The sequence below is a fragment of the Mercenaria mercenaria genome, chromosome 5 (genome assembly GCF_021730395.1).
Source record: "Mercenaria mercenaria strain notata chromosome 5, MADL_Memer_1, whole genome shotgun sequence".
Lineage (NCBI taxonomy): Eukaryota > Metazoa > Mollusca > Bivalvia > Venerida > Veneridae > Mercenaria > Mercenaria mercenaria.
In genome coordinates, this window is record NC_069365.1 from 94927388 (window position 1) to 94940409 (window position 13022).

Genomic DNA, 13022 nt, shown 5'->3' on the forward strand with positions numbered 1-13022 from the left:
GTTCTCTGTTTAGCACATAATTATTAAATCAATGTTTGCCTCACTAGGTACAAAAAAGGCTGCATGGTAAAGGTTTTACACCACCATGATTTAAACATTTCTTTGGTAGAATGAAATTTCGATAACTCTAATTGAACAATACCGAACTTTTCGAAGTTACGCTCAGGGCGCCTCAATTATAAATTTTAATCATCTAGGTAAATATACTTTAGTATTATGGGAGAAAATGCAATTAACGATGAAGGGGCACGGCTTCCGATAAATGATTTAGAAAATGTTGTCAATAAATGTAAAATAAAAGTGATTCGGTGCGTTTTAGTCAGTAATTATTTTCTACCAATTAAATGAATTTATATATAATATGATTGTTTCATGAATAGTATTTCAACTCCTTAGATCTTGATAAAATCTTCAAGATGATTAGGTATACGTACCCATCAACATAAACATGATAAAGTCCCAAAGTATTTAATATTGAATCATGCCTTGCTTCACTGAAGCGGTGTTGTGTTAAACTTGTCACTACCTTTAGTTTCAAGTCATTAAAAGCGTAATAAAACAGAAGTTTACCCTGAAGTTATTTCACTAAGTGTTTGACAAAACGATAAAATTCATCAATTATACAGTTAGGATATTGGAAACAGAAAGATATGTTATTTCATATAAGGAGAATATTTACGTTGTCATGTAAGTATTGATGTTTTAAGAGAAAATCTTTTATAGAGTGCTTGTATATCGTCGGTTCTACATCTTCATATTCAAAATAAAGATTTTGTACAGATACTGTGCTAATTTAAAAAGGATTTTATACAAACCCATGATCATGGGTTATTATATTCTATGTAATTATTACAATTCCGACATGACAAGAATATACATGTACATTACCTTTGATACCTGGAACTTGTTTTTAGTTCCAATAAATTCTGAAATTTTCTGAAACTAGTTGGTACCTCTCGCTGTCCTTGGTGCAATATTATATATGAGTCTCACAAAGCATCTGATTGGTTGTTCTAGAAAACATCACTGAAATTGACCAATGGAAAGAGTTCATTCTTAGACAGATCTTCACACTCGGTCTTTGACCTTTGTGACCTTGAAGCTAGATACGAATCGGAAATATCAGGTGAAAAGAAAATCTATAGTAAATGAAAAATATATAATTAAACACTATGAGAAAAACAGCAACTGATGCAAGTCTAGAGAAATACACTATCACGTGATATATTTTGTCGTCTGTCTGCAGGTTGTCTGTCTGTAGTATGTGCCGGTAGAAATACTCAGGCCACATGCAAGGAAGAGAAAGCGCACGTGCTAACATGTGAACAGACGCTGATAGAACTTGTGAACGCGCAGCTTAAACCGTATGATAAAACTTTCAACAATGTCGACCTGGATAATGACACGGAAAGTGAACTGTTAGATGAGAAGACACGGGATGTCGTCTGCAGGTATGTTTATGTTAATGTTGAGTCGTTCCGGCAATCAAAAATGTTGTATTAGATACTATAGGTATCGCACAGTATTAAGGCGCTTTAAAATGTAAACAAATAAAACACTAGCATAAATTTAAGTCGATACACTACGTTTACACTGCAAACAGTAATTCCTCGTTGGCCGAGCGGTATTGGTATCCGTCTTATACTTTTTCGTCGGGAGTTCGATTCCCGGACCCGTAAAAAGTATTTTGAAAACTGTATTTAATTTCTTTTTTTTTTCAATACGATTCAACGAAAACAATAAAAGTTTGTCAATCTAATATTAACTTGTTCACTAACTTATATATGTCATTGTTAGAACGTAATCATGTTTAAATATGATTCATCTTTAATATGATCTAAAGTTTTGAGGGTTTCGTGAATAAATTAGAAATCAGAGAAAAACACAAAGTATATAAATTAAATGCAAAATAAAAACAATGACGGACGCAAGGTTCGAACCATCAAAACTATCACTACAAAATGTTTACATTTCTGTCTACTCAACCTATTGCGCCAGTAAAGCCAACTATTGATCTTACTCAATATCTTTCCTTTTAAAAGAAATTGCTAAGTAGTAAGTACTGATTGTTTATTTACATGTTGCTAAAAATAAAAACGCCATAATACTGTGCGGTACTTATAATACACGTGACAATCCATGATAGCGGTCAAAAATTGTTTATTACATGACAACAGAAATAAACATTTTAAGTTCTGACATTAGCCGAGCACAAATTGTTGTTAACTAAAGAGCGATTAGTAAGCAAACTGTGAAACTGTAATTTGTATAAGAAGTCACGAAATAAGGATATGAATTGTAGATCGAATAATAATTCTTTTATTATATTGAAAACGGGTCTGATTTTGGTTTTACAGGTCGCATGTTTATTAATATTAATAATACTATTTTTGCTATTATTATTATCTTTATTATTATTATTATCATTGTTGTTGTTGTTGTTATATCACGTTTAACTAAATTTTGAAAAGATAGTTGTACTAACCATTGTTGGAGGATTATATGTATCGAGATACATGGGATATGCGTCTCCTTCGGCTATTTGCTGTAATTTCCAGTCCATTACGACCATGGAACGTATTTATTTTAGACTATTTTTATAAAATACGCCGGTGCTAGGGAGCGTTGCGTCTTTCACAACGTTGCTTGTTTCACTGCTTTCTGGAACACCCAAAGAAACGTGTATGCTATTAATTAGTTTGCTTGATTGCCTTCTACGCTTCAAAAGGATCTATAGATATGTCTGTTTTATATAATGTTCCGTTATGGCAAACGCGTGTTCCCTATATAAACTCGAACCTAAATCTTTAATGTCTATGATGGCGAAGCGCTGATGATAATATATATTTTATATTGGAAGCACTCGCTATCGCTAACGGAACTCCGTAGTTTTATGCTGTAATTCTATTTCCAGCGCGACAAACTTTGAGTATGTGTTTTGTATGGTCGACAACCTAACAGCATGTCCAGACCTGGCAACAGACGAGGACATTGTTTCAACATGGATAGCATCTTTGATCGCCCCAAATCTTGATATTTTGAATTCTACGTGTTTGTGGTATGTGTACTAAAACGTGTTCTAAGCATTTTGCACATGATTTTTATATTGTCCGTATCCATAGCTTTTCTTATGAAAGAAATCCATTCGTAAAACTAATTTGAAACTTTTGAATTGAATTTGTGTTTTAATCATATAGGTTGTAAATTACATGGTTCCTTTCAAATAAACTACATTTGCTATCAGACAGATACAGATTGTTCAATTCATATTTCGACACCTTTGTTGGTACCATTGGAGAAACATATGCATGTATATGAATTTGTCCCTTTTCAGAATTTTTCGAGGATTCAGTGTGTAGTTATCGAGAAATAAGATTGAGCACGTGTTACAGTTCCATAGTTGGTGACGTAGTGACAGTAAACGAAAACGTTGATAGGTGCACGTAAGTACGCACGTATAAATCGATTTACCCACAATAGGACCGTAATAATTATTCTTTATATCAGATCAGCCTACCTACACTTTGCAAAAAGTTACAAGAATGTTAGTCTGAAGAAATATGCGTATTAAAACTCAGTAAGTTCCGACCTGTGCGCAGGAATACTGTCAAACAATCACATCTATCACCACGCAAATCTTGACTTGATCCAGATCTACTCGAAATAGATCTACTTTAATTTCAGTCTACGCGTCACAACGTTAGTTTTGTATTGATGTATCATATTGTAGTTTTAACAGATGTTACAAACAAAATATATACTATACTGAACCAAAGAGCTAACTCGCCATTTGTTATTTTGCAAAAAGTTTAAAAATTACTGTGTTATGAATTAATGGAGCTAGGGCCAGACAACTTAAACGCGACGACACAGCAATATGACGTCACAATTGACGGTTTACAGCCGTCACGAGTTAATTGTACCTTTTATTATGTTATGCTCCAGGTTATTTGCCTGGGCTACATGATTTTTTTCCTGCATAAATGTTGTTGCTATCTATCTTAAGGTTTATAACGTTTTCAAGTCACAAAATTGTACTTAAAGTTTTGAGAAACGTTTGTTTCATTTCTCTACCAAAATGTGGTAGATCTAACTATTTACTTTAAACTGCAACTTTTAACAACGATCTTCTACCGTTATGGTTTATTATTTCAGCCCAGACAAAAGAGACAAATTGACCTGCATGATAAACATTTATAAGGAGTGCAAAGAATATCTCAATGTCACATCAAACGGGATAATAGCGGCAAATATAAGGCAACATATGGTTGATGACATGTGGGATACATTCAGTACAGGCTCGGAACTGTGCGGTAAGACTTTCGGTACTGACTCGGAACTGTGTGGTAAGACTTTCAGGACAGGCTCGGAACTGTATGGTAAGACTTTCAGTACTGGCTCGGAACTGTGTGGTAAGACTTTCAGTACTGGCTCGGAACTGTGTGGTAAGACTTTCAGTACAGGCTCGGAACTGTGTGGTAAGACTTTCAGTACAGGCTCGGAACTGTGTGGTGAGACTTTCAGTACAGGCTCGAAACTGTGAAGTAAGACAATCAGTACAGGCTAGGAACTGTGTGGTAAGTCTTTCAGTGCAGGCTCGGAACTATGTAGTAAGACTTTCAGTACAGGCTCGGAACTGTGTGGTAAGACTTTCAGTACAGGCTCGGAACTGTGTGGTAAGACTTTCAGTACTGGCTCGGAACTGTGTGGTAAGACTTTCAGTACTGACTCGGAACTGTGTGGTAAGACTTTCAGTACAGGCTCGGAACTGTGTGGTAAGACTTTCAGTACTGGCTCGGAACTGTGTGGTAAGACTTTCAGTACTCGGCTCGGAGCTGTGAGGTGATACTTTCAGTACAGGCCCGGAACTGTGAGGTGATACTTTCAGTACAGGCTCGGAACTGTGAGGTGATACTTTCAGTACATGCTCGGAACTGTGTGGTAAGACTTTCAGTACAGGCTCGAAACTGTGTGGTGAGACTTTCAGTACAGGCCCGGAACTGTGTGGTAAGACTTTCAGTACAGGCTAGGAACTGTGTGCTAAGATTCCGTATGTAGGTGTACATGTCATTGTGCATTAGGAAGGAGACAAAGCTGTTGAAGTTATACTGTTAGAGCGATAAAGGGAAGTAATCAGAAACAATGGATTCAGTAATATTTGCTACTGTTTATTAACAGAAAAACAATTATCGACAAAATTAACTAACAGGAAATACACATATTTTATGTTTATAACACAATATTCGGCTGCCACATAAACAAAGTCATTGTGAACATTTAAATGATACTAATACATGTATATGAATTCTGATATTGTATATATGTTGTTTCGGCTTTACAAATATCCTACATATTTCGAAGACCCTTAAATGTCTTTTTTCTTTTATTACCAGACTGCTATGAAGGGGAAAGTTGTTATTCAGCTCTGAATCAGGAGATTATAAGCATATCTATTACACCAGACTCGACGAGAGATAAGTACCAGAAGATTGTTGCACTCAATGAACTTCTTTGCAGGTAATCCCTTATTATTATTATTATTTATTTTTTAATACTCTCTAAAACTGTTTACATGTTCTGTCCCAAGCTTCGCCCAGTTCAGGAAGGTTAAACTGTTGTACTTGCCATATTGTAGCGACAAAAAGTTTTTTTCAATAGAATATCTATATCAACAATATACTTGCAATCTGAAACCCCTGCTTTACGAAGCTGATTGATTGGTTAGTTGGTTGGATGGTTGCTTGCTTGCTTGCTTGCTTGATTGATTGATTATTCTGTTGAACCGTGACATATATAAAATATAATTTCACCTTTCAGCAATACAACCAGGGTACAGTGTACAAAGAAAGGACAGTTACCAACATGCTTGAATATTTTACAAAACTATAATGATTCCCGAGCCAAGATCGATGTGTATACAAAAGCAGTGAATTCTATATGCCATATAGTAAATACAGAAGGTAAGAAAGCAAATTTTTCACCAAACATGACTTCTGACATGACAAAACATCACCCCTAATATAACAAAACATTACCCCTAACATGGCAATACATTACCCCTAACATGGCAAAACCTTATCCCTAACATGGCAATACATTACCCCTAACATGACAAAACTTTACCCCTAACATGGCAATACATTACCCCTAACATGACAAAACATTACCCCTAATATGGCAATACATTACCCCTAACATGGCAAAACTTTACCCCTAACACAACAAAACTTTACCCCTAACATGGCAAAACATTACCCCTAACATGACAAAACATTACCCCTAACCCCTAACATGGCAAAACATTACCCCTAACATGACAGAACATTACCCCTAACATGGCAACACATTACCCCTAACATGGCAAAACATTACCCCTAGCATGGCAATACATTACCCCTAACATGGCAAAACATTACCCCTAACATGGCAATACATTACCCCTAATATGGCAATACATTACCCCTAACATGACAAAACATTACCCCTAACATGGCAATACCTTACCCCTAACATGACAAAACTTTACCCCTAACATGGCAATACATTACCCCTAACATGGCAAAACATTACCCCTAACATCACCCCTAATATGACAAAACATTACCCCTAACATGGCAATACTTTACCCCTAACATGGCAATACATTACCCCTAACATGACAAAACATTACCCCTAAGATGGCAATACATTACCCCTAACTTGACAAAACTTTACCTCTAAGATGGCAATACATTACCCCTAACATGGCAAAACATTACCCCTAACATGGCAAAACATTACCCCTAACATGGCAAAACATTACCCCTAACATGGCAATACATTACCCCTAACATGGCAATACATTACCCCTAACATGGCAATACATTACCCCTAACATGGCAAAACATTACCCCTAACATGACAAAACTTTACCCCTAATATGGCAATACATTACCCCTAACATGACAAAACATTACCCCTAACATCACCCCTAATATGACAAAACATTACCCCTAACATGGCAATACATTACCCCTAACATGGCAAAACTTTACCCCTAACATTGCAATACATTACCCCTAACATGACAAAACATTACCCCTAATATGGCAATACATTACCCCTGACATGGCAAAACTTTACCCCTAACATGGCAATACATAACCCCTAACATGACAAAACTTTACCCCTAATATGGCAATACATTACCCTAGCACGGCACAACATTCATTCTATGACCCCTAATTTGGTAAACATTACCCATAATATAGCAAAACTTCACTACTAACATGGCAAAACATTACCCCTAATATGGCAAAACATTACCCCTAACATGGCAAAACATTACCCCTAACTTGGCAAGACATTACCCCTAACATGGCAAAACATTAATCCTAACATGGCGAAACATTACCCCTAACATGGCAAGACATTACCCCTAACATGGCAAGACATTACCCCTAACATGGCAATACATTACCCCTAACATGGCGAAACATTACCCCTAACATGGCAAGACATTACCCCTAACATGGCAAAACATTAATCCTAACATGGCAAAACATTAATCCTAACATGGCAAAACATTACCTCTAACATGGCAAAACATTACCCCTAACATGGCAAGACATTACCCCTAACATGGCAAGACATTAATCCTAACATGGCAAAACATTACCCCTAACATGGCAAGACATTACCCCTAACATGGCAAGACATTAATCCTAACATGGCAAAACATTACCCCTAACATGGCAAGACATTACCCCTAACATGGCAAGACATTAATCCTAACATGGCAAAACATTACCCCTAACATGGCAAGACATTACCCCTAACATGGCAAAACATTACCCCTAACATGGCAAGACATTACCCCTAACATGGCAAGACATTAATCCTAACACTCCTAATATGAAGTGTTAAGCGAGTACTGTGACATGCAAAGTGTTCGCAGTAAGATGCATAATGAGCACATAACTGTACATAATATGCAAAATGACGCTGAAATTGACCACGGTGCAACACAAAAAGAAAGTATTGATACGCATGATTATGTACATTGTAACATACAACGCGAGTATATAGGCATACAGCCAGAATCAGTAGTTGATGAACTGACTCATTCGGTAACTCTCAAATCCCACCTATTCACTCAAATAACTTGTTGTATACAAATATGTCGGAGGTTGTTAATTTCATTTCATCTAAGATTTTTTTCAATACCGCAGAATAACAATGAGAGTGATATGTACGATACTACCGAATTTGCCAGCGCTGTTCCAACGGGAACTCGTGGAACTGTACATGATAATTTCCAGCCGAATGAGGGAGGCATTTCAAGCCCGATAATGAACGGTAATTCTGATAATCAGACAAATAAGGATGTAACTTCTGTAGTGTCGGTGATAGATTCACAGGAACCAATTCCTGCGCATGTTACAAGCAGAAATAGCGAGAGGTCACACCTACCAATTCCTATGCATACAACAGTAAAAAAAACATTACCATATTCTGGCAAAGTATTAACCTTCCCCCTCTCAACCCCCACTCCCAACGAGTATGACATAAGGTTACTCCATCAATAGGGGATAAAAGTTTCCAAAACCTTACAATGGAAAAAAAACATTACTTAAACATGGCAAAACATGAGAAACCATTACCTACATATGGCAAAACATTTTGCCCCTGCATAGAAAACATTATTTAAAATGGGTGAACGTAACTCCAACTTGGCAAAACATTACCCCGACATGTATACTTGAACTTCACATATTGTTTAGTCTAATTTATATATTATTGTATAGAGATAGTAAATAAGGTTATATATCTACGCTTTAACCAATATTGATTCCTACTTAAACGATAATTTTACTCTGAATTATTTACTATTGCGCAGACATTGTTTTACTGCATACAGTAAAGTATTCAAATTGTCTGTCGTTCACTTTTCTGTTTAGTAAAATTTTACAATAACAGTCTCATCAAATATTTAAGTGTTCGCAGAATTGTCACAGACAGGATTTTCATTTTTCACAATAACAGTTAAATCAGATATGCAATAGTTAACTGAGTTTACGTAAATGTATACGCACTGCCATTGATTAATAAGCGAAATGGATTTTTGTTCCGTCTGAATGTTAATATTAGCGATTTCATACAATATATTTTTTCACGAAAGTTAAAACATGAAATAACTCCATTTGTACAGCATATTGATAAGTCCACATTACAAATACGGCTGGCATGCCATAAACGCGTTTAAACCTCCAAGTTACTGAACCTTCCAAGGCGGTGCCCCTATTTTCAAATTGTTTTTGTCCGTTTCGTATTATATATTGCGTATATTGTCTTGTTTGCTGTTGTTGTTTCTTTCCTCTACTCCCCCATCGTCCCCTTGCATTTACGCCCCTCTCCTTTACTATGAGTGAGGTTAGGTGCCCGCCGGTCGTCCACTGGCGGTGTCCCACTGTGTTTTTTCTGCTTGTGTTAGTATTTACTACGCGTGAGTGCGTGCGCGCGTGCGTGAGTTTATGTGTGTTTGTCTTCTGTTCGTGCGTGTTTGGGCTGTTGTGGTTTGCAGTGTAGGAAGACTGTGGATTTGAAGCGTTGCTTTTCACTATTTCTAATTTCCTGTTGAATATTCATCCTTGCTTTTTTCCATCTCCCCAACACCCCCACCTTTTTACCTAACTCTTACCCATTTATGTATTTTGCATATGATTAAAATGTACTTGGTGTTGGATTTTTGAATAGCGTGTACTTATATGTCTCGTGCTGTATATATGCTGTAAGTAACATGTATATGTTTAGAACTTATAACATTTGACTTAGAACACTGTTTATATATTTTTTCACAGAATTTAAGAATAATAAACAGTGTATCATAGAGAAAGTGGTTGGCTCCTATCAGCCATGTGTAGCAGAGGCACAATTGCCAACAACTGTAACTACGTGCCGGTAAGTTACCAATTGTTTTTCGTTTTCAATGTTCTGCGCTAGCGATTCTTGGATTATTCTACAGAACTTCAAATACATGTTGTTTAAACGTAAAAATAATAATTTTCAACCCTTATACTTGCATTTCTGCAGTCATACTCTTCAAACATAAGTTATTTTCTGACCATGTATCGGATAATCAAATAATTTTCAAGCTTTCAAGCTTTTCAACATCTGAATAGACGAACAGAAAGACGTTACTTGTTTTCATTTAAAAATAACCTTAAATCCAGTACAAGTTACATAGTCGTGTCGATTCAGTTGCAGAAAAATAAGTTTTAGCTTATAATTTTGGTCCGATTTTGAAAAAAAATTTAATAACGCCATTTTCTTCATATATATATTTTTTTTTTGGTGAATGACGTCAGATCTCGCGTGCAATGTCGCGGAAATGGCCATCCTTGATATTGCACCAATGTTGTTTAAATGAAAAACGTAGCTTGTCTATAAGTACAAACCTGCTTGTAATTAGGATAAATATATCAAGGGAAAATTTTGTTACGGAACAGTTGGAGTCCATATTAATAAGTAGTTCTTTAGAAAATATTTCTAGGGTGATATAATAGTATCGCTCACACAAAACTTTTTTTTCTTTACAGAGATTTTCAAAAACTGTACAAGTGTGTCAGTAGTGCGTTAAAGGATCAGTGCAATGGTGATTATACAAAAACAGCTTACGAAATGATTCGGACTTCTATGTACAACACCATTGAATGTGACGTCAAAAGCGCAGCTTTTGCAGTTTTTCCTCAATTTGTGTCGATATTTATTTTTATGTTTATGATGTATTTTTGCGTCCTTTGTAGTGAAACATAATCTTTTGTATCAAGTTTTAAACAAATAAGAAAATTCCCATTTTCTTGCCGCCTGCATTAAAGATTTTCCATTTTTCAATTGCATTTATTTCACTCTGGTTATTATGTATGACCATATATTACTAAAACAACCGAGGCAACAATGAAAAAGGTTTGATAATAAATAGTTTAACTCGTATACAATACCAGATGAAAACAACATAGTGACAAATGTAATAATTGAAATATGTTTACCGGAAGAGAACAACGTTTTAAGTCTATCCTATAAAGTCATGAAAGTAATACATAAAAATATAAATGTGGCACAATATACTCACTATTTCATCTACATAAATTTAGTAATACTTTCTTTTACACAGCTTTTGTTGTTTTCTGTCAAAATGACTTTCATAATATTCATTAAAATGTTTAAAATAATTTGGTCGTGTGTGATATTCGACTTTAAGTAAACATCTTCTCAAACAGAAATATTTTCTTTAAGATAGAAAATGAGACTCATACCCAATACAGGTGTTACAATGGTAACATAATCTAAAATTATAGTCCCAACATCTAGTTTCAACTGGCGTCTTTTGACATCTTAAGCTTTCTGATTCGTTGAACCTTAAATTGTTTGATAACAAGATAGTCTTCGAATTAAATTCATTTTACATTAACTTGAATTGTCTTAAGTTTAATAGCAAATTAGACTCTTTTTTTCTTAATGGTAACTGGCAGTCAGATGTAATTAGCAAATTTATGGGTGTCCTACATGTTGTATAATAGACAATTTACAAAAAATAGTTAAGAAATAATATATCTCATTTAGTAATTTGTCGCTGAATAAATCATTGTTTGGAGTTCAGATGCGAAGGAATTATATCACAAGGGCGCAGCCCGAGTGATATAATAATACGCATCTAAACGACAATCCATGATTTTATTCAAGAGCAAATTACTAAATGAGATATATTATTTCGATTCTAACACGTTACCAAGAACTTTAAAGTAGGGACGGTATTCATTAAATATTGCCCGTTTTCAATCGGTTTCTTTTCCAGAGCGCCGCCATGCCGTTTGACGATATGACGTAATAATTGTGACGTCAGAACAGTGAATTGTTGTATAATAATTCACTGTTTTCAGCCTTCCTTGTTTCATAGGAAAATGAATCGAATCGTGTTAGAATTGAACATTTTAATCCATTCAAACATACGCCCTGGAACAAGATTTTTGTCAACTTAGTGTCAGCAATAAACGACTTTTTCCCATTAATAAGTTGTGTAAGGACATCTGACAGACTAGGAGTCAAAGGACATTTGATGCACTAGGAATCATCACTTTGTTACTCCAGCCACTTTAACGCGTTTATCGTATGTTTACATCCCGCGTCTTTTGTGCGTAAGTTATGTACGTTGTACGGTGCCCCACATATTACGAGTTCGAAATAGCAATAGTACGATACTACGATGTTGAAAAGTCGAACTTATTTTGCACTTTCATCATCGTTCTGTTTCGTTTTTTCAGCATCATGGTTTCGTTGTTTCGACTTTTCACTATCGTACTTTTGACTTTTCACCATCGTAGTTTCTATTTTGTACAATCATAATACCGCCCTTATAATGGGACCTTTCTTAAATGACATTGGCACAGACAACCTTCCAGATATCAGTCCTTAAATGACAAGTGACTCATATTACATTTCTGAAATAGTAGTGGTCTAGATTCTCTTCCTCGCATGACATTGGCACAGACAACCTTTCTCGAATGGCAAAGGCCCAAAACAACATCCTTGAATGACATTAGTATAAATAACTTTTCTTAAATGACATTGGCACAGATAAAATTTCTTAAACGGCAGAGGTGTAGATACTTCTCCTTGCATGACAGTGGCACAGGAAACCTTTCTCGAATGGCAATGGCCCAGAAAACCATTAAAGACAGACATTGGCACAGATAACCTGTCTTGAATGATAATGGCACAGATAACCTTTCTTGAATGATAATGGACCCTTTTTCAATGAAACACATAAATTATCTTCCTTGCTTGAAAATGGCTATGATAATTCACTTGAATATCGTTCGCACTGATAACTTTCCTTGAATGACATTGGCACTGATACCATTTCTTGAATGGCAATGGTCTAGATACTCTTCCCTGAATGACATTGGCACAGACAACCTTTCTCGAATAGCAATGACCTAAAAACATCATTGGCACAGCAACTTTTCTTAAATGACGTTTGTGCA

General features: G+C 35.6%; 2 protein-coding genes across 2 annotated transcripts; both read left to right on the forward strand.

The window, feature by feature from the left end:
• Positions 1-591: 591 nt before the first annotated feature.
• LOC128557417 (uncharacterized) lies at positions 592-3071 on the forward strand. Its single transcript, XM_053544788.1, has 3 exons — positions 592-687; positions 1247-1451; positions 2915-3071. The coding sequence occupies exons 1-3, from the start codon at positions 651-653 to the stop codon at positions 3069-3071; spliced, it is 399 nt and encodes a 132-aa protein (XP_053400763.1). The 5' UTR covers positions 592-650.
• Positions 3072-3334: 263 nt separating this feature from the next.
• On the forward strand, positions 3335-11375 carry LOC128557520 (uncharacterized). The gene is made up of 6 exons (XM_053544912.1): positions 3335-3443; positions 4156-4313; positions 5394-5517; positions 5818-5960; positions 9840-9939; positions 10578-11375. The coding sequence occupies exons 2-6, from the start codon at positions 4184-4186 to the stop codon at positions 10792-10794; spliced, it is 714 nt and encodes a 237-aa protein (XP_053400887.1). The 5' UTR covers positions 3335-3443; positions 4156-4183; the 3' UTR covers positions 10795-11375.
• The last annotated feature ends 1647 nt before the right edge of the window (positions 11376-13022 follow it).

What these genes read in the sequence shown, in the direction of transcription:
- LOC128557417 (XM_053544788.1), top strand. Translation starts at nt 651, where the DNA reads ATGTTATTTCATATAAGGAGAATATTTACGTTGTCAT. An exon ending in GAGAATATTTACGTTGTCAT is followed by an intron (nt 688 to 1,246) that starts GTAAGTATTGAT and finishes GTCTGTCTGCAG; the next exon opens with GTTGTCTGTCTGTAGTATGT. An exon ending in ACACGGGATGTCGTCTGCAG is followed by an intron (nt 1,452 to 2,914) that starts GTATGTTTATGT and finishes TTCTATTTCCAG; the next exon opens with CGCGACAAACTTTGAGTATG.
- LOC128557520 (XM_053544912.1), top strand. Translation starts at nt 4,184, where the DNA reads ATGATAAACATTTATAAGGAGTGCAAAGAATATCTCAATGTCACATCA. An exon ending in CTCAATGAACTTCTTTGCAG is followed by an intron (nt 5,518 to 5,817) that starts GTAATCCCTTAT and finishes TTCACCTTTCAG; the next exon opens with CAATACAACCAGGGTACAGT. An exon ending in ACAACTGTAACTACGTGCCG is followed by an intron (nt 9,940 to 10,577) that starts GTAAGTTACCAA and finishes TTTTCTTTACAG; the next exon opens with AGATTTTCAAAAACTGTACA.